This window comes from Balaenoptera ricei, chromosome 19, assembly GCF_028023285.1.
Source record: "Balaenoptera ricei isolate mBalRic1 chromosome 19, mBalRic1.hap2, whole genome shotgun sequence".
Taxonomy (NCBI): domain Eukaryota; kingdom Metazoa; phylum Chordata; class Mammalia; order Artiodactyla; family Balaenopteridae; genus Balaenoptera; species Balaenoptera ricei.
In genome coordinates this window covers 46,495,989-46,523,099 of record NC_082657.1, presented here as the reverse complement: position 1 = coordinate 46,523,099, position 27,111 = coordinate 46,495,989, and the positions used below count along the sequence as shown (strand labels likewise).

Here is a 27,111-nt window from a genome sequence, read left to right as displayed (position 1 = left end):
AGATTAGAGACCTTAGGGCTTATTTCACAATGAAAACAGCAAGAATGGAGTTAGAGGAAAGAAAATACCAAAATAAACTTAAAAACAAAAATTTGGCAGTAATAAGTAACAAGGTATTTATACATGCGACAACACTGATGAACCTTAAATGTTACGTGAGCTGAAAGAAACCAAAGACCATGTATTATATAAAGTCCATTTACATGAAATGTTCAGAATAGGCAAACTGAGAGGCAGAAAAGTAGATTGGTGGTTTCCTAGGGCTGAGAGAAGAGGAGCTGGAGGGAAATGGGAAATGACTGCTAAAGGTTACGTGGTTTCTTTTTGGAGTGATGAAAATGTTCCAAAATTAATTTGTGATTATGGTTGCACAGCTCTGAATATACTAAAAACCCTTGACTTATACATCTTAGGTGAACTGGATGGCATGTGAATTATACCTTAATAAAGCTGATACTAAATTTTTAAATTCAATTTATGTAAATAACAAATGAAGTTATGGATTTCATTAATTAGTTGTATAGTACAAAAAAGCCTGCTAACTTACTGCCAGAGGACAATAACCCATTAGCATAAGTTACTGCTGCCCAAAAGATCATCTCTGCCAATATGCAGTAATATGCCAGGGTATGGACACATAACTACAGATTTCAGTAACCTCCGAGATTCCCAAAAACCCTACATACATACTGGCCTAGATATTTTAGAGCAGACCATGAGGTAAGTTTTAATTTCATATACCCAAAACATTGTCATGCAAATGAATACATGCCCCAAACCTGAAAGAAATCGCCTATAGGCAAGTAAAACTTCTAATAAAAAGTTTTAGATAAATCCTATTAATATACTACTACACTTCTTTGAGACCCCGATGATAACAATCTGGGACATTTCTCCTTGAATAGAATGAGTCAGGCTAGCTAAAACATGTTACGGTCAATCTTTGAGAAATACAGCAAGTGTTTTGCAGATTTGGAAGGCTGGGGTGGTAATGACGGTTGTGTGTGCATCTCACAACGTTGCCTTTTTAAAGCTTTTTTTTTTTTAAACTAATTTATTTATTTATTTATTTTTGGCTGCATTGGGTCTTTGTTGCTGCGCGCGGGCTTTTCTCTAGTTGTGGCGAGCGGGGGCTACTCTTCGTTGCGGTGCACAGGCTTCTCATTGTGGTGGCTTCTCTTGTTGTGGAGCATGGGCTAGGCGCATGGGCTTCAGTAGTTGTGGCACGCGGGCTCTAGAGCTCAGGCTCAGTAGTTGTGGCGCAGGGTCTTAGTTGCTCCGTGGCATGTGGGGTCTTCCTGGACCAGGGCTCAAACCCGTGTCCCCTGCATTGGCAGGCGGGTTCTCAACCACTGCGCCACCAGAGAAGCCCAACGTTGCCTTTTTAAATATTCCACTACAGTAGCCAAGAAATAATTGAATTCTATCAAGAAAATTCCATGGTCTTTTATGCTTTCTTTATCCACACATATACGAATGATTTTATGGAACAAAAAATGTAGACTTAGTATTAAAAAAAAAAAAGCAGAGGTAATCTGAAAGGCTTATGCGAAAGCGAAACGGAGTAATATACGTATTATGATGTTTAATCTATAACCACATTAAATCTGTTAGTTCATATAAATGGATTCTCTAGATTTCAGTTTTTAGCCTCTTTTACAACCAAAAGCACTGCTGTGTGCTAACTAGACTGAGCCTCAGACAACGTAGTAAGCAAGTGAGAGAAGAAACAGAGGGGGAGAGAGAGAGAGAGAGACCAGACGAATCAAGACCGTAATATACTGAAATTGTAATAGTTCCTAGTAAGCAATAAAAATTTTAAAATATACATGGTTTCCTTCCTTCCTTCCTCCCTGCCTCCCTCCCTCTCTTTCTTTTAACTAAGTACCTCAACCCCTGTTTTAAGAGCAATCTAGGAAAGAAAAGAGAAGGAAGCTTATCCTCTTTAGAATACCAAGAGCCAAATAAATGCCAAAGTGACTCCGCTTTTAATCAACTATAAACGAAAGAGTTTTTTAAGGCACTGCTCTTGTAGCCAAGTGTCTCAGCCAAGTTTGGAAAGAAGCCAAATAAGTTATTTTTAATTTAACAAAATTAAGAAGAAAAGGGTTCGATTAACACAAAACCCTCCTTCATCTTCACCCTGCCATTCTCTCCGTGCACAGCTCCCCCGTTCTCATTTCCACTCCAGAGCTCTGTGCTGAATCTAACAGATGCTTAGGTGAAATTCCTACAGTTTATGATTGACTTTAATTTACCCCTGTGGGTGTTCAGGCATATCTTGGCTGGTTATGTTCTTGCCCACATTTTAATTTACATGCAAGATTGGTCAGGAGAAGTGACTGCTCTCCATCTTTGGCATGGATAGTAGTAATTGCAATACTATATGATTTTAGTTACAAGAGAGCAGTTCAAATCCAGAGTTCTACCAAAAGCCTTACCAAGTGATTAATATGCATGCTTCTTTATTCTCCAATGAGTCTGGAATCCACTTCCAAACAACCAGATTGCTTTAAGTCTACTCTGATTTTAGTCCAAAATTAACAGAAATCAACTGTTTAAATACGGTGGTTCCTAAAGTCAAGATTCATTAAGCCTTTAATTCCCTCATAAAATAAATAAGTAAATAAATATATTTATATACATACAAATACTAACATGGACTTTGTAGGACAAGAGGAAATATTTCATAATATTTGAGTAACCTTTTTATTAAAGCTGATTATAACTGAAATTATGTCTAATATCCTCAAGCTCAATGATAAATCAGTTTCCTCACCTGTGAACTGAAAGGCTCAAATCAGATGAACCTGAATTCTAAAGTCATATTCAATTAACTCAACACAATTTTCCGACCCAAGGGCATTTTAGCAAAACCTACAAGAGCAGACTTCTAAAGACTAGAGAGAAGTTAATACCATTCTCCCACGTCCAAGAAGGAAGACTGAAGGAGCACAACCACACAGAGATGTTTCTGTTTTCCAGCACGTACGTAAAGATGTGTTCTTCCAGATACTCTCCCGAGAGACAGTGTGCCGTGAGCACTAACCCTCGCTGATGTGGTTAAAAGAATGACAAAGAAATGTCATAATTGGCAAACATATGGGAAGGGATTTGGGGGTCAGTGGGGGGGTAATTTCACTATGAACCCTGTTTATGAAAAAACATGGGAGGAGGGCTTCCCTGGTGGCACAGTGGTTAAGAATCCGCCTGCCAATGCAGTGAACACGGGTTCGAGCCCTGGTGCGGGAAGATCCCATATGCCATGGAGCAAGTAAGCCCGTGCGCCACAACTACTGAGCCTGCGCTCTAGATCCCGTGAGCCACAACTATGGAGCCTGCGAGCCACAACTACTGAAGCCCACGCGCCTAGAGCCCGTGCTCCGCAACAAGAGAAGCCACCACAATGAGAAGCCCGCGCACCACAATGAAGAGTAGCCCCCGCTCGCCGCAACCAGAGAAAGCCCACACGCAGCAATGAAGACCCAACGCAGCCAAAAATAAATAAATAAATTTATTAAAAAAAAAAAACATGGGAGGAGAACACATGCTTAAGGAATGGCGTACTTTGTCACCAGAACATAAACGTAGGAAACAATGGGCCAAAATTATAGTTATGATGCATTCAAACATATAGACAGAGCGTTATGTGTATCTTCAGCCTAAACAGTTTATACTTAGACTTTCAGAGGTTTAAATAAAAGGGAAATATAAGGTATATAAGAAGCTTATGTTTTAATTCCTAAATTGAATGTTCGCCATTCCAAGAGGATTCCAAGTATTTAACATTGGAAGAAGTGGATTTTAAACCACAGGACACCTTCAGCAAATTTAATGAGTATTTGGGTGGTCTGGTAGTTTTTGCAGCTTTTTATTTAGAATAATTTGGTTTCTATGTGGCCAGAAACTTATGAAAAACAACTTGGGAACTTTGGGCTTCAAACACTACTGCAAAGGATTTTTCCCCCATAATACAATGGACTGTGTAACATTAGCTAACACTATATAAATTTTAGTTTTAGGTTCATCATACAACCTAAAAAGTCTGAGTTTTGAAAGTATATGATTTCAATATTTTCATGGCCATGTGGTGTGGATCTTGAGGACAGCCTTCTCATGACGCTCTAATGTACTAAAATTTCTTTCTAGATGAGAATACAGTTTAACAATTACTGTATTGTAAAGCATAAATCCCTAGAGTCAGCCCAGTCATATAAATAATATTTCCCTGTACATAAGGGCAAATTCAAAGATGAAAAACACCTGTTAAAACAAATTTCTATACAACTCTCTCAAGAACCCATTATGATAAGATACATAAGACATCACTGAAGAAAAAAAATTAAAACACTCAGACACTAATTTACTGGGACCCAAGAAGTGAAATACTTGTTATAACACTGTAGGGCTGATTTGCAAAAGATGTTACCTTGTCCTTCTGACATCTTGCTTTGCAAAACTACACATCATTTCTAAATAAAGCATTACAAGAAGACACTAAGCCTTCAGATTCCTCAGGAAAGGGTATTTTGTCTTTCAAGAGTGATCTTGCCATTACATTCTATGCTTTATTTCAAAAGATTACGTTACAAAATACACGTTAGGGAAAAAGAAACAGGCAACAATGAAACCACCATACAAAATTCTTTGGTAAATAGCAAGCACTACTCATCTAAAGGGCATCTGCATACCCATTTTAAACGTTAATAAATTAGGTTGTAGATATGATAGGAATATTTAACAATTCTTAAAAGGAAGTTTTTACTATGATGCAACCAACTAACTACATTACATAACTATAAAGCATGCATTCTTTTTAGTTTCCCTCCCATAAAAGAGAAGGTAAACTGAATGCTATGTATGTATAATACTTTACGTACATGTAATAGAAAACTGTATAACAAAAGTCTGTAGCACCTGGGAGAAAAAAATGTATCTGCCTTTAAATGCAAGTTATAAATTGCTTCTAACACAGATGGAGTTCACTAAATTTCAAAAGTTAAATTTTTTAAGTTAAAAAATGAAGTTTAAGAAACACGTTAAGGGACTTCCCTGGTGGCGCAGTGGTTAAGAATCCGCCTGCCAATGCAGGGGACATGGGTTCGATCCCTGGTCTGGGAAGATCCCACATGCCGCGTAGCAACTAAGCCCGTGTGCCACAACTACTGAGCCTGCGCTCTAGTGCCCGTGAGCCACAACTACTGAGCCTGTGTGCCACAACTACTGAAGCCTGCGTGCCTAGAGCCCGTGCTCCTCAACGAGAAGCCACCGCAATGAAGAGTAGCCCTTGCTCGCCACAACTACAGAAAGCCCGTGTGCAGCAACGAAGACCCAATGCAACCAGAAAAAAACCAAAAAAAAAAAAACCCAAAAATAACCATGTTAAGCCTTTATAGAGACAATCTTACTTCCTTAAAAAAAAGAAACAGATCAAATCCTGTTATAGCAAATGTCATCTCATCAAAGCTTTTGTCTATGGAATACTAAGTATTAAAGAGAATGAGAGAGATCTTTATAAATTGATAAGGAACAATCACTAAGATAAAATTTTTTAGTAGAAAGAAGCAAGGGGCAGAACAGCACCTATGAGATTTTTAAAGGAAGGGATGGTTGGTCTGTCTACTGATCAATCAGTCTATCTATCCATCCATCCACCTATTTATATGTATGTATGCACAGAATCTCTTTGGAAGAGTAAACAAGAAAATGGTAGCTGGTTACCTCAGGAGAAGGGGAACTGGGAGACAGAGCTGGCGATGGCAGTCATTTTTATAGTACACTTTTTGTACTATTTGAATTTTTAACCATGTACACCACAAACTACCCATTCAAAAAAGTTAAATGGAAAAATGGTCAGGTTATTGGGTCTATGTACTGTAATGAGATTTGACTAGTGAAGCAGTTTAACTGTCACCTAGATAATATCTGTTGAATAAATGAATGAAATGGTGCCACTTTTTTTAGTCAGGTTAGCATTTGTATGTTCCTTATCTCCTGAACTGAAGGTAGACTGAGTGATAAAAATGTTAACCAAGAAGTAAACCCATAAGCCAAAGAGAGACCTCATGGACCACAAATGTGTCTAGGTTACTTTAGCACAGTAGGCAGGCAGGCAAACTGGCACAGAAAACACTGTTTCTAAGGTGAGTTTCCATAACTCAAAGCAGACCAGAAAAGTGTTAACTTAAGTATGAATGGAAGATTGATGGCTCTCAGCATGGGGACTAATCCAGCCAGGTAGAGATTTAGAGACAAAAAGGGTTTTTAATTCTAGTTAGTTATCTTTGACTGAAGCAGGTAAGAAAAACATCTGTTGCCAGATCTGTAGTTTTTAAGCTTTTAAGTTATAGTACTGTAACAAACATTTCAGGGTCTTGAACCTCAGGCATTATCAGTCTAACAAGGAAACAATGGTGACCATCAATTATTTATTTACTCGTGTCATAGCAAAAGCAGTATGAAAGGTAGTTTCCAAAATACTGGGAAAAAGTTTCTGATTTACACTCTAGAATAGCATGTTTTGGGTGTTTTTTTTTTTTTTAAAGTTTTTTTGAGGGGGTGGCGAGGTAGTTTCAGGCAGGGAAGAGACATGGAGCTTGGAGCTGTGGAGGGAGGAGAGAAGCAGAAAAATAAAGGAAGAATGAAAATGAAAACTGTCGCGTAAGGCAGAAGACACCTCTTAATTAGGCATTAAAAAAAAAAAATCACTTCCTCACAGAGGTTCTGAAACCTTAACCAAAAGAAAGTATTAATGAAATGAACTTTACGTTTACTTCTTCATGGTGAATGTAAAAAAAAATAAGAAAAGAGACACCTGCAGCCTAGACACAGAAGTGTCTCTTTAAAACCCATGTAAGAAATAAACGTGAAGGATCAAGAATTTCTTCCTGGAACTAAAATCAGGCTGGACTATAGCTCAATGACAACCTATGTAGGTGGTCTTGGATCTGCCTGAAGTACAGCAGTGTGACTGGAAACACTCAATCATCAGACTCACTATTTAATGGAGACTATCCTTTGGGTATAGCAGACATGATAAAAACAGCCTTGAAAACACTGCCTTTAATCACTCTTTAAGCCAGGCTGGGGCCAAACTACATTTGGAGACTTCTAAATTTTTACAGAATTTCACCAAATCTCACCAGTTAAAAGGGTTTCTTTTTCTTTATTTCTTACAGAAAGTCCAAGGCTCAACAGTTTTAATTTATCTGAGACATCTCTAGTTAATTCTTTGGCCTATATATAGAAGGCAGACAGTGCTTTCCACAGAAGAGAACTAAAGTTCCCTAAGTTTTCAAACAAAAAGATGGGCATGTCATTCAGCACAGTCTGGTGTTTGGCTATCTGGGTTACTTTAAGCGCAAATTCCCACCTCCAGAGATCATGAATCAGTAGTAGTAATGGCAGCCCAGGAAATATACATTTCAGAAAACACGCCAAGAGATTACAATACAGGTGGTACAAGGAATAGAATTTGAAAAACACTGCTTGCTCTCCATTCCTAAGAATGGTCCTAACTACATACTATACTACCAAGGAAGAAAAATGGCAACAAGAAGCAATTGGTAGACTTCTAGACATTATAACTCCCCCACAATTTTATTTGTCTTAAATATAATGGGTGTTCTCACAGTGCTGTGCAGAAGTGGGTTATGCCTCCTGGATACAAGGTGCTTCTCTTGTACAAATGGGAACATCCCTTGAATCAAATGTTGACCTCTGAGAGCAATGGTTTCTGGACATGTTCAATATACCAAACAAGCCATGCTTAGTTCAAATTTTACCTTAATTACACAAGTGAAGATTCAAGAATGGATAGCACATGTGTTAGGAGGGGAGGACAAAGAAACCAACAGTGCTCACAAAGCATTTAAAGAACTATTTCATGCCCCCTTCATAAACAATTCAACAGTTCAGAGTAGCAGAGTGCAGCAAGACGGAAGAGTTAATTTACACAAGCACTCTGGATGGCAGAGCAACAGGTGGCAGATACCATCAAGCAATCTCTTGAATTGAAAGAATTCTTGTGTCTAGGTCAACTTTAATTGCTGTGTCACATGTGTTCAGTAATACCAGCTCAATGAGGAAAGGGAAGCAAGAAGCTAGAAGGAGGAAAAGAGGAGGGAACATTGCCTCCATGATGTTCTGGGTGACAACTAACTGCTGTCCCTTTAAATTACAGGGTAGGGGAAGAGTCAAGGAAAATGGCGAGAAAAAAGTGGGGGAATAAGGGAGATGAACCATCCAGCTTGTGGGAAGCAAAAATGCTTTCATATTTTCTTCCTGGTACATTATGCAGTACACATTAAGGTTTTCAAATATTTAATCTTTTGTTTTTACGGTATCACTGTGTGAATGGGAAGGGTGTGTAGGCCTATTTGAGCCTACACCATAGGGGAACAGGGACAGAAAGGCCTGTTCCAGTCAATTACTCAATTGTTCCAGTCTACAACTCATTCTAAGACTTGCAAGAGTAAATCGACCTTCCAATTCTTTTTCCAACACAGAAGCAATTATTATCATCTATACTATTAAATGTAAGAATAAGAAATACTTTTCTATAACTGAACCTATAAACTAATTTCTTTCAAAGCAATACGGGGCATGGCTTTAGAGTTTCAATTTTTTAAAAAAGCAAATAGAAGCATGAACACAATGTTCCTACTGTTCAAGACTCAGCTATTCTTTTTTCCTGAGATAGTACTGAGTCCAAATTCCTGAAAAACAGGATTTTTGTTTGGGGGAAAAGTAAACACTTCTCTTGTTACAATACATTAAAAAAAAAAAAAAAAGCAATTTTATTTGAGTAAATAGAAATATAAACACTTGAAAGACACAAGAGAAATAGAGGACTTCTTACCTTGCCATCACTTTCGCGTTTAAGGTCATTCTGTTTAAAGAGGAAAACAAATAATATTTTAAGACACAGCTAAACGAACTCTCATTACCTGCTTATTTCTAACTTTGGAACATGAGACTACATTCTGGTAGTAGTAATTCCCTGGGAGATGCCAGGGTCTACAGAAGGGTACTGCCCACTCCCCCACCCCTGCATCCCTGACTCTGAGTATATCAGGGTCCCCTGTAAGAATGGTATGGTTTTAAAAGTCCATAGTTACCACTTTTAGCAATGAATTTGCAAGAACAACCAAACCACTATTTTAGGTAGAGATAATAACTGCATTACAAAAAAATCGATCAAAAATAACCCCACCTCCAAAATCAGTTCCTTTTCATAGACACTATATGTGTTGATTTACAGACAAGAACCTCTATCTTAGCACAGTAAGGCTAGATGATTTTGGAGAAAATTTAGCCTGATGGCTGGGTTGAACGAATTTCCATTTTAGTAACTCATTCCCTCATCACGATCTGTGGCTGTTGGATAGCTTCCTCTCTCTACAAGCACTCCTAGAGCTCAGCTAATTCTTACCGGATGCACATCACCAATATAGTACTGTTTGAGCATTTCTCTGGCATCAGAGGAGTGGCCTACATCTTCAAAACTTTCAGTTGCATCTCCACCAGCTTGTTCCAGCAGAACCTCTTCTCCGCCAGGATGCTACAAGGAAAAGATATATACTGAAGACAGGGCTGTCTGAAAAGCTAACTAATGTAAGCTACTTCCCCTTCCCCTCTCCTCTTTTCCCTTTTCTCCCTTTAATGGCAGCAATGGGACGAATCAGCACTGCATACCCCACGACAGGATGCAATGGGGAGAAAATAACGTAACTCCTGTGTCTTTTGGCCAAAAATGCATAATGTGGGTTTAACTGTGAGGAAACCTAGGACAATCGCAAATTGAGGGATATTCTACAAAACGACCAGCTGTGATCTCCAAAAATATCAAGGTTAGGAAAGCCAAAGAAAGACTATTATTCTATTCCTGCAACTTTTCTGTAAGTTTGAAATGGTTTCAAACTTTAAAGCTAAATAAATAAATAATACCAAAATAACTGCCTCTATATCTAGAAAGTAGATTCTATCTATAACTTACATGCTATATACCTTGGATAAGTTATTAAGAAATTGAGATGTCTTTGTTTCCTTATTTGTAAAATGGAGACAATATGAGTACCTATCTTAACTACTATTGTGAGTATTATATGAGATAAGGATAGGAAATACTCTGTACTCAACAAGAGAAAGGTATAGTTAGTATAATGTGCTATCATCTATCATTTTAAAAAGCAGATATACATATGCATGCATATGCATGCATATGCATAAAATCTCTCCAGAAACATTTAAGGGAACCTGGTGGCTGGGAGACAGGTGCAAGGAAGACTTTTCACTATACACCCTTCTGAAATTGGTTTCCCAAGTACAGTATTACCTACTCAGAAAACAATTTTTTTTTTAAACATCTTTATTGGAGTATAATTGCTTTACAATGGTGTGTTAGTTTCTGCTTTATAACAAAGTGAATCAGTTATACATATACATATGTTCCCATATCTCTTCCCTCTTCCGTCTCCCTCCCTCCCACCCTTCCCTATCCCACCCCTCTAGGTGGTCACAAAGCACCGAGCTGATCTCCCTGTGCTATGCGGCTGCTTCCCACTAGCTATCTATTTTACATTTGGTAGTGTATATATGTCCATGCCACTCTCTCACCCTGTCACATCTTACCCCTCCCCCTCCCCATATCCTCAAGTCCATTCTCTAGTAGGTCTGTGTTTTTATTCCTGTCTTGCCACTAGGTCTTCATGACCTTTTTTTTTTTTCCCTTAGATTCCATATATATGTGTTAGCATACTGTATTTGTTTTTCTCTTTCTGACTTACTTCACTCTGTATGACAGACTCTAACTCCATCCACCTCACTACAAATACCTCCATTTCATTTATTTTTATGGCTGAGTAATATTCCATTGTATATATGTGCCACATCTTCTTTATCCATTCATCCGATGATGGACACTTAGGTTGCTTCCATGTCCTGGCTATTGTAAATAGAGCTGCAATGAACATTTTGGTACATGACTCTTTTTGAATTATGGTTTTCTCAGGGTATATGCCCAGTAGTGGGATTGCTGGGTCTTATGGTAGTTCTATTTTTAGTTTTTTAAGGAACCAGTAGTTACTTTTTATAACAACCTTTTAAGCAGGAATAATATTATCATCCCTACTTTAAAGATGAATTCAACGGAAGCACAAAAACTCTAAGTGTAACCTCCCAGTCAGTCACTTGCCTCTGAGATCCGTGAGGATAAGGAAACTTCTATTTTTGTCTCCTAAAAGGTCTCCACCCAGTGATGGGTCTCCCACCCCAGCATTAAGCATGCTGTTTTGAAGCAAGAGTTAGACAGCTGCCACTCAACTGTTGTTACATCTGAACACTCTCAGCCCTGGTAAGCTATTATTTTTGGAATTGCATCCCAACTTGCTCTATGTATCTAAACTATGGAAGATATTTTTTCCTTATGACACATCCCAACTATTATGCTGCCTTTCAGAGTAAAAGGATAACAAAATGTCTTAGTTGTTTGAGATACTCCAGAGAATGGATGAGTTTGACTCCCTACATAGCTCTTTCTACAACTATAAAGTATTTTCATTTTCACCAATCTCTCATCATAAATAAATAAATAAGCAACCCTTTTATACTTTTTTTTCCTACTGTATGAGAAAAAAAAAAGAATAACGAATCAACTATAGCTTTATAACAGAAATAAGTACAGTTAGTTAACATTTTGGTGCATAAAACTATTTTTCCTGTCCATTCATTCAACCATTTCAATTGTTATGCTTCAATTTTTATTGAGTACTTACAATTTAATGTACTAGGCAGTGATGAAAAGGTTTTGTGTCTTCATAAAAATGAATTCATATGGTATATACTGTTTTATAGCCTACTTTTTTTTTTTCACAGAGGCAAGGAGGGTCAGAGTGGTCAAAAAAAAGGGTTTAGTAAAATAACTCTCACTCCAAAATGTGGTCTTAATACAGATGGTTTAGAGCAAGCAAAAATATTTCAGGGAACCCTTCGTTACTGTTTTAGAACTCTATAAACTTCAGACATTATTTAAGATCAAACAGCAGCCCAGCCAGTGGCAATGCACTAGGCCTGAGGCCACAGCAGAGCCCAGGCCAGCCCTGAGCCAAGATAATGCCCAGGCTGCAGGACGGAAAAGTCCCTGAGGAGAATCCCAAGAGGAGCCCCAGTGCCCCAGGGAGGAGAAGCCCCGTGACCCTGGTCGGACTGGCTCTCAGTGAGCTGCTGCTCAACTCCGACATGAGCCTCTGGGTGGTCCAGCCCATCTTTATCATCACCTGGGGGTGTGATCCACCACTAGGTGTCTATTCTACTGCAGAGTGACAAGAAGCTCACCCAGGAGCAAATATCTGAAATTAGTTAAGTCCTAATTCAAAGCACAGTCCTCAGGGAAAATGGAAATTATATTCCCAAACAGTCCTTGACATAAAAATGTTACTTCAAGAACCCAGAGGATGGAGTTTTCAAAAAAAAAAAAAAAAAAAGGGGGGAAAATAATACCACCTTCTCCTACAACTGATCCCACGATACTCACAGATGTGATGAAAGAGAATGTCACAAATGTCCTCGCTGTGATTCTTATTGGTGGATGGATCAACATGACATTCTTAGGCTTTATCACAAAGTGTTATTTCCAATGACCCTATGTAAGCCTATGCTACAGAAAGGAATCGAACTACCCATTATTGATAGCTGCATCCTGGTACTTCTGCTGTGTATTTGGGCTTCAGAGCATTCACTCTCCAAATGTGGGCCAAGATAATGCCAATGACCAATCAGGAATGATGGAGACACAGATGACTGGAGCAGCCATGGCCATGCCCACCACAGATACCAAGAAAGCTTTCAAGACAAAGTGAAAAGTTTTGGAGCTAACAGATCACCAGAGGGCACCAGGTGATGTCAAAGAGGAGCACATGGCCAAACGCCTCCACTTGGAAGGCATATTCAAAAATGAATTACAGACCTCTTTTTGAAGGCCAACCAGGGATTAGCTCTTGGGAACTTGGAGTAGTCCTTAACCTTTTAGCTTTTGTTTGCACTGGAGACTCACAGAATAAAAAGGAAAATGCATGAACTGATGGGCATGCAACAAGGATCATTCTTGTCTGACCCAGGTTCTTTTTTATATTTGAAACTAGAAGAAACGAGGCCTGTGTGCTGGGTGACTTGTAAGGAAAGAGCTATTTTTAAAATGTTTTAAAATTTCCTTCTGGTGCCTGTAGAAATGAAAGGCAGAGAAAGGGGGAAACTCAAGCTAGTGATAATATATAAAAACTTAGCAAAAATTCAATCTTTGGAAGAAACATTGCCAATTATAACTAATTATCATGTGCAATCAGCCTGACTTCTAGACCACAGTAAACTCCCGTTTTCTTGGGATCCGAATATCCTGTATTTTTATATTTAATTTATGTGCTAGTATTTTTATAACTTCCTTTAAAAAACTAATAATTTTCATTACTGAAAATTTAGAAACTATGTATGAGCAAAACAAGTCTCTCTGTATTGTTCATTTTGAGCCTACAGAATGACATAAAGAGCAAATGAGTCAAAACTTTATTCAAATAAACTCTTTTTCAGAGTGAATACTCAGGGCCAGGACAGACTTAGCAAACTTTCTATATCTCTTAATACTGTCCAGGGAAAGCTAATGACCCTGATATACTGCTGGATTCTCAAGTGCCTTCAGGATGACCAAAGATAGGTTAAATATGGGAGATTCTTGATCTGGATCTCAGAATATATTAAATACACAGGGGTGGAAAAAAAAAATCAATGGTTCTGTACTGTATGTAACCACTCAGCTGAACTAAGGACCCAGTTATTCTGGATATGAGAGTTTACATACTGTTATAAGAAGGAAGATAGGGCAATTGCTGGCAGATACAAAGATAACGGTTGCCCAGGGATAATTCTGTCTGAATTAAATGTCCTAGGGAAGTAGCAGTGTGCCATTCTATACCAACAGTTAAATGTAATTTGCATGTTGAGTACTGTAATCAAGAATGAATGATTCTTGACTCAACAAATTAAACCATCTTGTTTTCTCTTTAAGACCAGTTTTATGGAAGTAAAACTGGGGAAGTCACAATAATATCTGTGGATTGTATCAGTATCAATATCCCGAGTAGGATATTGTACTACAGTTGTGCAAAATTTTACCAGTATAGGGAAATGGGTAAAAAGTACAAAGGGTCTCTCTATTATTTCTTTTATAACTGCATATGAATCTTGTTATCTCAATAGAAATTTCATTCTAAAAAAATAAAATCAATTCCCTAAGTATATACTCGAGAAATGTGTATAGATATATGAACTTATACACACATACACACACACAGATGATCATAGCATCATTATTCATTATGACCCTAAACCTGAAACAACCCAATATCCATAAGGAGAATATGAATAAACTGGGGTATAATCATACAATAGAATCCTAATCAGCTATGAAAAAGAATGAAGCACTGCAATATGCACAAAAGAATATAATATATTGAACCAAAGATGCCAGACACAAAACAATATATACTGTGATACTCATTTGTTAAAAAGTTCAAAAATAGGCAAAACAAGGGATTTCCCTGGCGGTCCAGTGGTTAAGACTCCGAGCTCCCAATGCAGCGGGCACAGGTTCGATCCCTGGTTGGAACTAAGATCCTGCATGCTGCACGGTGCTGCCAAAAAAAAAGAAAAGAAAAGAAAAGAAAAGGGCAAAATGAATCTATAGTGTTAAAGTCAAGAGAGCCAGTACCTCTGGGAATGAGGAAGGAGGCAGTGATTGGGAGGGTCTACAAGGAGAGGTTCCAGGATGTTATAATGTCCTAGATGGTGGATATCCAAATGTGGTCACTTACTAGAGTGACACCATATGGCTAAATCTTAGGAATATATAAATAGTGGGAAAATAAGTTCCAAAATATCATAGACACAACTACCTTTGCGTATACTCTATGTATAGTCAAATGATCTTTGACAAGGGTGCCAGGACCACTCAACAGGGAAAGGACAGTCTCTTCAACAAATAGTACTGGGAAAACTGACTATTCACATGCAAAAGAATGAAGATGGACCCTTACCTTATATCATGTACAAAAATGAACTCTTAATGGATTAAAGATCTAAACGTAAGACCCAAAACTATAAAATCAGGGGAAAAGCTTTTATGACATTGGACTTAGTGATACTTTCTTGGATATGACATCAAAAGCAAAGGCCACAAAAGCAAAAGTTGACAAATGGGATTACCTCAAACTTAAAAAGTTTTCTACATCAAAGGACACAATCAGAGTGAAAAGACAACCAACAGAACAAAAGATATGTAAATCATAAGGGGTTAATATCCAGAGTATATAAAGAACTCCTAAAATTCAACAACAAATCAAATAACCTGATTATACAATGGGCAGAAGAGTTGAATAGACATTTCTCTGAAGATGACACACAAATGACCAACAAGCATATGAAGAGATGCTCAACATTAGTAGTCACTGGGGAAATGCAAATCAAAACCACAATGAAATACCACCTCCCACCCATTAGGATGTCTATCATCAAAAAAACAGAAAATAACAAGTGTTGATTTGGATGTAAGAAATTATAACCCTGGGAATGTAAAACAGTGCAACCACCAGCACCATCTATTTCAGAACTTTTTGTCTTGTAAAACTAAAACTCTATGGGGACTTCCTGGCAGTCCAGTGACTAAGACTCCTTGCTCCCAGGACTTCCCTGGTGGCGCAGTGATTAAGAATCCACCTGCCAGTGCAGGGGACACAGGTTCAATCCCTGGTCTGGCAAGATCCCACGTGCCACAGAGCAACTAGGCCCGTGCACCACAACTACTGAGCCTGCATGCTGCAACTACTAAAGCCCACATGCCTAGAGCCCATGTTCTGCAACGAGAAGCCACTGCAATAAAAAGCCCACGCACCACAATGAAGAGTAGCCCCTGCTTGCCACAACTAGAGAAAGCCCACGCACAGCAACGGAGACCCAACACAGCCAAAAAAATTAATTAATTATTTAATTTTTAAAAAGCCTCTGTGCTCCCAATGCAGGGGGTATGGGTTCAATCCCTGGCCAGGGAACTAAGATCCCACAAACCACAGGGCATGGCCAAAATAAAACAACTCTCTGCCCATTAAAAGCTTTTTTTTGATTTAATATCTCTTTCATCTAATATTAGTATAGCCACCTCTACTCTTATTTTGTTATTATTTGCATGGAATATGATTCCGTTCTTTCAATTTCAACCTATTAGTGTCTCTGAATCTAAAGTGAGTCTCCTACAGATGGCATATAGTTAGACCATGTATTTTTATCCATTCTGCCAATCTCTGTCTTTTGACTGGAGAGTTTAATCCATTTACATTTAAAGTAACTGCTGATACGGAAGGACTTACTCCATCAAAATGTCAGAGGACATTATCAAGAAAGTGAAAAGACAACCTACTGAATGGGAGAAAATATTTGCAAGTCACATATCTAATCAAGAATTAATATCCATAATATATAAAGAAATCTAACTTAACAACAAGAAGACAAACAATCCAATTTAAAAAGGGGCAAAAAACTTGAATAGTCATTTCTCCCAAGAAGATACACAGAACGAATAAGCACATGAAAGGATGTTTAACATCATTAGTCATTAGGGAAATGCAAATTGAACCACAAAAAGATACCACTTTACACCCGCTAGGATGGCTATGACTGAAAAAAAGAAAAATTACAAGTGTTCCATGGAGAAGTTAGAACCCTCATCCATTGCTGGTGGGAATGTAAAATGGTACAGCTGCTGTGGAAAACAGTTTGGAGTGTCTTCAAATATCTAATTATAATATAATTACCATACGACCCAGCAATTCCACTGCTAGGTATATATCCAAATGAACTGAAAACAAAGACTCAAACAGACACTTGTATGCCAATGTTCACTGTAGCATTGTTCACAATAGCCAACAGGTGGAGACAACCCAGATGTCCACTGAAGAATGGAAGAACAGACAAACAAAACGTGGTATACACATATCATGGAATACTATTCAGCCTTAAAAAGGAGTGAAATTCTGAAACATGCTACAACATGGATGAACCCTGAAGACATTATTCTAAGTGAAATAAGTCAGATACAAAAACAACAAATACTGTATGATTCCATCTACATGTGGTACTTAGAACAGTAAAATTCACAGAGACATAAGGTAGAACAGTGATTACCAGTGGCTGGGAGGAGGTGGCAATGGGAAGTTATTGTTTAATGGGTACAGTTTCAATTTGAGATGATGAAAAAATTCTAGAAACAGTTGATGGTGATAGACACACAACAGTGTGAATGTACTTAATGCCATTGAACTGTACGCTTAATGTTATGCTTAATGGTTTTAAATGGTTAAAATAGTAAATTTTATGTTATGTATGTTTTACCATAATAAAAATAAAAATTTAAAAACCTAACCATGCTAAGTAAAAGAAGCCAGATACAAAAGGACAAATATTGTATGATTCTACTTATATCAGGTAGTTAGAATAGGCAAATTCATAGAGACACAAAGTAAATTAGAGGTTGCATCAGGGGCTTGGGAAGAGTGATGAGAGGGTAGTTATTGCCTAATGGTTATGGAGTTTCTGTTTGGGGTAATGAAAAAGTTTTAGAAATAGACAGTGATGTTGGTTGCACAAACTGTGAATGCGATTAATGCCATCTAATAGTACAAACATGGTTAAAATAGCAAATTTTTATGTTATATATATTTTACCCACACACAAAAAAAGCTAGGTTTACATACCTATAATTAACGTAAGCCCAAAAGTTTACCTTTGTCTGAATCACAGCAAAACAAAACAAATAAGACCAAGGAGTCTGGAGGTTATCCTCAGTCACCTAGATTGGTTGGTTACCAGTGCTACTCAAATCTATTGGACAATCATAAGTTTCTCCCTGTTTTTATTAAGTAAACGTAATATAAGGCAGTACACATTTCCCATTTTTTCTAGGATCTGCTTTGCTTTTAAATCGCATATGAATTTGCAAAAACGATTCTTCTGAACTGGATAGCCTTTGTGTTTTAAGACTAATGGATCTTGTCTCAGCTTTTAATGCATAAGCAATTATATAACACTATAAATATTTCAAATAAACTATATGGCAACCAAGATCATAAACTTTCAATTGATGAAACAATGCCTGTGATCGATTCATTTCTATCTCAGTCCAGCAATAATCAAGTGAAATACTTTACAGATACAAAGGAAACTTTGTAATGTCCCCTTGGGACGGGTTTTAGTCGGTCAATTGTCCACGGAATATGTGGTAGGGAGCAGGGGAAGCCTTTTGGCTTGTGGTAGGGAGCAGGGGAAGCCTCTTGGCTTTTCCTTAAGTTCATTTACTAAGTATTACTGAAAGGAGGACAGAAACTTTATGTTTTAATATAGAAAAGAAAGAGGACAAATTGCTAACAGAAAATAATACTTCCAGATTACTAATTCTATGGAAAGGATAGGGGACAGATGGGCAGAAAAGAGGAGAATGTGAAGAATGACAAACAGTTACACAATAAAAATCTTGCTGGGAAAAAATTACACAAATTCTCTGTGAATGGAAATTCCATGCTGATGTAATAAAAATGTAACAAAAGGGATATGCTAAAGATCACCTGACTTGGAAAATGAAATCTAGAAACATTAAGATTATGGAAGCTGCAAAATTAGGCCAGCCTACCCAAACAGATTAGCAGAATACCTCATCAAAATAAGATATGGATGTTAAAGTTTTGGAGAGGAAAAAAACTACTTCCTAAAAAACGGTCTGACAACACAGAGAAAGATAATAGACCTGGGTGGTGAACAGCAGGAAGTGGTGCAGGTCCATAGGTATTTGCATTTGGATTAGAAAGAACCTAGTAAGGCAGGGGTGTCACCTAGGAGAGGTTAACTTGATGGCTGCCAGAAATGGTATAACCTTGGCAGTCACAATTGCTCACGGTCTGAATTTCAGGTCTGCAGATCCAAACATAACTTATTCCCACCAGATTACATACCCTTATCCCCACTATATTAGGTACCACTGCTACAGATTCTCACAATTCCTTAGGCATCTTCATGGTACTATCACAATTGCAATTATTTATTTAATATCTTTCTTCCTCCACTAGACTATAAGCTCCCTAAGAACAGGGACCATGGTTGTCTTATTCATGGCTGTATTCCTGAACATAGCACAGAACCTGGAACATAGTGAGATCTAGGGGGCACTCACTCTGCCCTCCTTCCCTCCCACCTGCCCTCTCTCCCTTTCTGGCATGAATAAACAAAGGTCGATTTGTGATCAGGGCAGCTCACCTGGACAGTGCTGGAGGTTAAATTTTGCCTCATCTTATTTCTAGCCTTCCCTAGGACCAACCACTTGAGACCGTTCAAGGAAAGAAAGCATACTTGCTACAGATTTGGTAATTCCACAAGCTAGATAACAATCAAATTGCACTTTCTTTTGACCAGCCTTGGAGAAATCCAGTAAGAATTGTTATTAGTTAGACACTGAAGCTTTCAAGGGGTACCCTAGCGTGGCACCAAACAGAGCCTGCATTCTCCATCTTTCCAAAGGCAAGACCACTCTACCTTGCACGACAATTGCTTGTACACAGATCTCATCTTCCCAGCAAGTCCAAAGCATCTAATTCACCTTTAAATCTTCAGAGCATGTGCTAGTTAGTAAGCACTCAAAAGATGCTACAGGAAACAATTTTTTATTATTAATAAAAATAACCACTAACACTTACTGAGCTCTTTATGCCAGGTACCATGATAAGTCTTTATATGAATTACCTAAATCAATTGTCTCAACAACAACCCTGTGGAGTAGGTACTATTATCTCCCTTGAAGAGATGGGAAAGGCCTTTACAGAGCACAGCTGCCCAAGGTTACGGTAAAGTAGGAAACTGAACAAGACTCTTGAACCCCAAAGCCCACACCCAGCCATTAAAATGTGTTATATATATATCACCAAATGTGTGTGTATATATATGTATGTATGTGTGTATATATATATATATATATATATATATATATGCGTGTGCGTATATATATATATATATATCACCAAAATTCTCTTCAAAAGACACTTAAGAAAATGAAAAGGCAAAATACAGATTGTAAGAAAATATTCTCAATACATATTTCTGAAAGGACTTGCATCCAAAATATATAAAGACTGCTTTCAAGTCAATAATAAGAAAACAAACCAATTAAAAATGAGCAAGACTGAACACACACTTTACAAGACATGCAAATGGCCAATTAGCCCATGAAGATACTCAACATCATTAGTCATCAGGCAAATGCAAGTTAAAACCATTATTATATACCAGCACACACCCATTAGAACGGCTAAAAGTAAATCACTGACAAAACGTGTCAATGAGGATGTGCAGAAACTGGAAAACTAATGCATTGCTGGTGCGACTGGGAAAAGGTCTGGCAGTTGCTTAAAAACAAAAACAAAAAAATATGACCCAGCAATCTCACTCCTAGCTATTTACCCAAGAGGAATGAAAACATATGTCCACACAAAGATTTGTACATGAAAGTACATAGCAGCTTTATTCATAATAGCCAAAAATTGGAAACAACCCAAGTGTCAATCAACAGGCAAACAGCTAAATTTTAGTATGGTTACAATGAAATAAAAAGCACTAAATAGGAATAAATTGCTGATACACAGAAAAAATATAGATGAATCTCACAGATATGTTAAGTGAAAGACGTTAGACAAATAATACATACGGTTCTGCAGTGTTAGAAATCAAATCAGTGGTTGTATGGGAACATAGATGGTAGAAATGTTCTATACAGTGATTGTGATGGTGATTACACAGATGAAACATTTTTCAAAGCTCAATGAACTCCACATATAAAATCTGTACATTTTATTGTATGTACATTAGATCTCAATAGAGTTGACTTAGGTGGGGGAAAAAAACCTAGATAGCAAAATATTACTAACAACCCAAATGTTTATAAATATGAGACTGCTTGAATAAATTATAATCAGTCCAACAAATTCTATGAAGAATAAAGGAGTATTCCAGGTATGGATATGGAAAGACTCCTGAGACATACAGTTACATGAAAAAAGCAAGGCATATTTCAGCGAGTATTGTATGCTGTTACCTTATGGGTGAAAAAAAAGAGTGGGAGGAACTACATTCACTTTTGCTTGTATGTGCAAAACAAAACTCTGGAAGAATTCACAAACAACAGTAGTTAACTTTAGGAGGAGGTCGACCTGGGCAGATGGGAGGAAGGCTTTTCACAATGTACCCGTATGACCTGTTCAAAAAATGAAAAAATTACCTGGGTTCCAGAAAAAAGGTACTAGTTCTAACTTCCCTCTATCACATTCCCAATCCTTCCAAATTATATCTAAGATGTGGAAGAAGGTGGTTGTAAAACAGACCTAATTCCATACTCTATAGCCATGAAAAAAAATTGAGGCAAATCCTAATGTAATGGGCATAGGTTATCTGGTCAGACTGCCTGAGTTCAAACTCCACCTGTACCACTTAACATTATGACTTTGTGAAAGTTATTTATCTGCTCCTCAGTTTTCTAATCTCTAAAATGGGTTGTTAGGAGGGTTAAAAAAGAAATTACATGTAAGCCGTCAGAATAATAAGCACCCAAGAAATACTATTACTATTAAACCAAATCAATTAATAGACACTATAATTCAATTAAGGAATACTATGATTCTATTTCTACTTATACATATCTGTATACATTGGTATATGCGTGGAAGATGTAGAAGGATTCAAACAAATTCTTGGGGTTTAAAGAGTTTTACTTTCTTCCCTTCTGTATTGTTTTTCCCTCCAACCTAGTATTCCCACTTACGCCAACAGTCACTAAAAATTACATAGAAAGCTTTAAAACAGCACTATGTGTTAAGCTTATTACTCTTTTCAGAAATGGTTAATTATACATAAAACAATGGCTTCCAAACTTTTCTCACTTGTGATACAGTAAGAAAACAAGAATATTAACTGAAACAAAGGTTCACAAAAACATGCTTTGTGAAACAAAGGTTCACAAAAACATACTTACCCTTGCTAAGAGAGATGCACTTTGATATGTTTTAGTCAATGTCGTAAGATATTGTAACCATTTTTATGTGATTTTCTTTCTAAACAGAGGTTCACAAAAGCTGTACTTGACCTGTCCCCTCCTTGATCATGCTGACCTCATCTAATACTCTCCAGCCACCATAACCTCCCTCACTGTTCGTCAAACAAACTAGATATACTTGTACCTCAAGGGCTTTGAACTTGCTCCCTCTGCCAGGAAAGCTCTTCCTGCAGATATCCACATGGCCAGCTCCCTTAACAGAAGGCCTTTATTCTAGTCATCTTCTTAATCAAGCTATTTCTGGCCATCATACCTAAAATTTCAACCCCTCATCTTCACACCCTCACCCCATACATGTCCACAGCCCTCTTCTCTGCTTTATTTTTCTTCTTAGCACTTACCTCTTCTCTGCTTTATTTTTCTCCTTAGCACTTAACATAGCATATATTTTAGTTATTTACTCTGCTTATTTTCTGCTTCCCATAGATGGTAATCTCCACGAGGGCATAAATGTTTAACTATCCGCTGCTGCATCCTCAGCACCTAGAACAGTATCTGGCACTTAGTAGACACTTGATAAATATTTGAATGAGTAAGTGAATGAATGACTAGACTTGGAGTGAAGAAGAACACAGGGACAGAGACGCTGGAACAGGTAAGTTAGAATGGCTAACTGCAGGTAAAGATTGGCAACTCAAGCTTGAAGGGCCGCCCCTGGCACACCTGTGATGTCTCTGGCTCCATCAGCATGTGGTAAACCACGCTGGCAACCACTATTCAAGATTAAACTAATGTCCCCTACACGCACTGAGTGTTCCTTCCAAGTTCATTATCTATTCTGAATCAATCAAGAAGAAACTGGGGGGGAAATGAAACCACAAATGAAAAACATTACTGGCCCATTATGAACTATGCTTTACCATGCATGCTACAAGCCACACTTGAAACTTATTATGAGGCATACCTCAAAGGACATACCTAAGTCTAGAATTCCAAAGTAATACTGTGTAGACAAGAGAAACCAAGGTATTTATCTAAAGCACACCCTGCCACTAATCAACTGTCTGACCAAAATCTCTCTGAACCTGTTTCTTATATCCCTGTTAAAGTAAGGCTCACTACTATCCAACTCACTCTCAACTAGTTATTTTGAGGCTGAAATAACGGGAAAGCACTTTTAAAAGCATAAATGCCATACACCCCACAAATACAAGAAGTTACTAAATTCTAAGATATTAACTTATTGGCCACTAGAAAGATTTACTTAAAACAATGTCCTTAAAAAAAAAAAAGGGGGGGACCAAAAAAAAAAAAGGGACTTCCCTGGTGGCGCAGTGGTTAAGAATCCGCCTGCCAATGCAGGGGACACAGGTTTGAGCCCTGGTCCGGGAAGATCCCACATGCTGTGGAGCAACTAAGCCCATGCGCCACAACTACTGAACCTGTTCTCTAGAGCCTGCAAGCCACATCTACTGAAGTCCACGCACCTAGAGCCTGTGCTCCGCAACAAGAGAAGCCACCACAATGAGAAGCCCATGCACAGCAAGGAAGAGTAGCCCCCGCTCTCCTCAACTAGAGAAAGCCCGCGAACAGCAACGAAGACCCAAGGCAGCCAAAAATAAATAAAATTTTTAAAAAATTTATTTAAAAAATAATAAAATAAAACAATGTCCTTTTCGGGAAACTTTACGTTTTAAAAGTTTTTATAGATTTATGAATCAGGATGTAGAGCTTTATCCCGTAGGCCCCAAATTAGTAGAAAACAAATTTTACTAGTACATTTGCTTCAGAAAGAGAACGAAGAGAAATAAAACTTTTTCTCAGTTATAGTAGGGTTATATTATGCAAAAACGTACAAGAAATTAACCATAAGATTGTTAATCTATTACTCAAAATAAAATAATACACACCATAAATAAATAAATAAGCATTTAAAATATCCTAAACCCTCAGGGATTGGGAGTGAGGGGAATGACTGCAAAAAAGCAAGAGGGAACTTTTTAGGGTGATGGAAATGCTCTTTCTTAATTGGAGTTGTGATTACATGGGTGAATACATTTGTCAAAACTCATCAAACTGTACATTTTAAATGGGCACAATTTATTGTACGTAAATTACACCTCAGTAGAGTTAAACAAATTGAAAGTCTGTTTCCTTGCAAACAAAACAAAACAAAAAAAATCACTCAGTTGTACCAGGGTCTTGAGAACTTGTAAAACCTAAAAAAAAAAAAAAAACCCTAATACAACAGGCTTGATTTACAAAAGAGGGTGACAGAACCTGAGTCAATGGCCAAAAAAAAAAAAAAAAATCAACTCATAACCTCTGGACTCAAGGTCAACTCAAAATAGAAAAAAGAAAGGCAGCATAATGGGGGGAAAGGAGGAGGCATCTCAGCTTCTTCTCAAGAAAATGAAAAGCAAAAATGATATCACTTCAGAAGGCATAGTGGAAAGAGCAGAGGTTTGGAGCTTTCAGACCTGGGTTCGAATGGCTCTAGGTTGTTAGGTGAGAGGCCCTGAGGCTCAGCTTCCCTTTCCGTAAAGTGGGCATAATGGTGACTCAGAGTTTAGCCAAGCACACAGTAAGTGCTCAATATGTGACGGAGGCATGGTATTACTGAACGCACGAGAGTTTAGTGACGGCTGGAAATGCATGCACACCTAAGGCCCCCCAATCTCCGTCTCGGAGTGTCGTGCTCCCTTCCGTACGCCTCTTCGCCCTCAGCCAGGCCTCACTTCCCTCCCACACACACCCTAGCTGCGTTTCCGGGCCCGACCACCCTCGCCGCTGCAGCTCCCAGGGGCCGCCCACCTCCCGGGCCCCACCTCGTTAAGGAAGCCGGTGACATCGTAGACTCGCCCGTGGATCACCAGCCAAATCTCCTTCGGGGAGTTGCGTTTCGCCACCTCCTCCAATCGGTAATACGTGACGGAGGTCTCGACCCCTCGCCCTTTCCCATCGCTGCCACTTGCTTCCACAGTCGCCATGGGCCTGAGGTACCTCTTCTCCACCGCTATCCCGGTTGCCGCTGCCAACTTCCTGCAGGTAGACCTCGCGCTTAGTCCACCCCGGCTTCCGTAATCCGGGCCCATAAGGCCAGCGGCGGCTCTTGGCAACAACCAATTACGCTTCCTAATAGTTCCTGGTTCCTTTTCTTTTCACCAATGAAACGGGGGATTCAATTTCAAATCCCACCCACTCCTCGCCCGATCCTAGGGGCGTAGGCCTGGTTCGAGGTCCAATTTACCAATCAGGACCATCCATCCCCTCTAATCTCACCAATCAGATACCGTGATTTTGGAAAGGCGCCTAAGAGAGCCACGTCGTCTGAAAGAGAAGTTTCTAAACTCGTCGTAAGGGCCTGCAGAATTCTGGAAGATGGGGCCGAATCACCATTTTCACGTTTCCCTTCCCTTTGCCGTGGATCCCTCCTGAATCACGCGGAACTCGTTTCCCCCCCCACTTCCGGCGCAGCCTCTGTTCCAGCCCCAGATTTACATTTTTGCAGCCTCCAGGCTGTGATATGGCAAATCCATTCTAAGGCTCAGTTTCCTCCTCACCAGTAAAATGGGCATGACGCACTCTACCTTGTAGAGAAATCTGGCCAATTAAGTGAGAGAGAGTGTATACACATACATGCAGAGCGCTTGGCACATAGTAATCAATACATAAATAACAGGCGGTGGACCGAGGCCTAGAGACGGTGATTGGGGGTACGATATGTAGTATCCCAAGTTTGTGCCACTACTAAGAATCTGATATTGTTGTATGTCAGTTGTATCTTAATAAGGCTCAGGGCGGAGTGGGGGGGGGGGATCTGATTTTTAAGCGAATTCTTCAGTGATCAGGACAATGTACACTGTTTTCGTTTCTATGTGTTCTAAAATAGTATTCGCCTCAACTGTCGCTGGCTAGAGGTTCTGGCATTTTCGAATTATGAGTTTGGTTTCTATGCAGTGTTGTTAGCTACTCATTTTTAACTGCCATTGCAACTGACAAACTGGTCATGGTGAGATGTCATTTTCACCGTGTCACTCTCGCATACCCATAACCCATCCCCAACCATTTCCACCATTCCCTTTAGTCTTGTGCACCAGCCACTGACCCCTAAACCTACTGGTATAAGCCCACATCTGTGATCATGCCAGGTCCACCCACTTAAGATACCCCCCTTCCTTCCAATGCCTACTCACCTTTCAAGGTCCTGAAATTCCTTCTTTTTCACAAACTGCTACCATTCTGAGCTCCGGTGATTCTATCTCCATATAGTACCTAAGCACATTACTATTTCAGAAATTTCTGAAAGAAACAAAACATTTACATATATATAAATTTAAGTGCTAGCAATAGAGATTTGTAGCAAATGCAAAGGGACACAGCTCTGTACACATATATGTGAAATGAACAATTCACACTTAACCCCGGTGTGCGTGAGTCAACTGAGAAGGCTATGTTAAAAAAATGCAGATTCCTGGGAATTCCCTGTCGGTCCAGTGGTTAGGACCTGGCGCTTTCACTCCGGGGCCCAGGTTCAATCCCTAAACGTGAAGATCCCACAAGCCACGCGGCACGGCCAAAAAAAAAAGAAAATGCAGATTCCCTCCTGCCCAGACGTGGAGTGTCTTCCTCACCTTGAATGTTGGCTTGCTTTGTTACTTACTTTTGCCAACAGATTGTGGCATAAGTGATACTGTGCAAGTTACGTCTAGACTTCAGGAGGCCTTGAAGTTTCCATCTTAACCATCTTAGAACGCTTCATGATGCTGTGAAGAAGCCTGGGAGTAAAGATGTCACCTACAAATTGGCATTTGCCATCTACCTCTACAAGGATCAAATTATGAAAGTCAGCAACTGCTGACCTTCAACACCCATTGAAAGGAGTTAGGCTGGAGATCAGGAATGAGGCACTCTGTGCTCTGGGAAAAACTGGCAGAACAGGTCTTCAGATAGATATTTTCAGGAGACAATTTTATGAGCCCAAT

At 38.8% G+C, this 27,111-nt stretch overlaps 1 protein-coding gene and 1 pseudogene across 1 annotated transcript in view; one reads left to right on the top strand and one right to left on the bottom strand.

Annotated features, from left to right (window-relative positions):
* LOC132353775 (cytochrome b5 type B) overlaps positions 1-25,236 on the bottom strand; it is a 30,032-nt gene extending 4,796 nt beyond the window's left edge. The window contains exons 1-3 of the mRNA XM_059905189.1: positions 24,955-25,236; positions 9,434-9,562; positions 8,861-8,890 (exon numbers count right to left, since the gene is read on the bottom strand). Coding sequence (XP_059761172.1) covers positions 8,861-8,890; positions 9,434-9,562; positions 24,955-25,221 — 426 coding nt within the window. The 5' untranslated portion in view covers positions 25,222-25,236. The remainder of the gene's footprint in view (positions 1-8,860; positions 8,891-9,433; positions 9,563-24,954) is intronic.
* Positions 12,112-12,857, top strand: LOC132353863 (ER membrane protein complex subunit 3-like; annotated as a pseudogene).
* Positions 25,237-27,111: the final 1,875 nt, after the last annotated feature.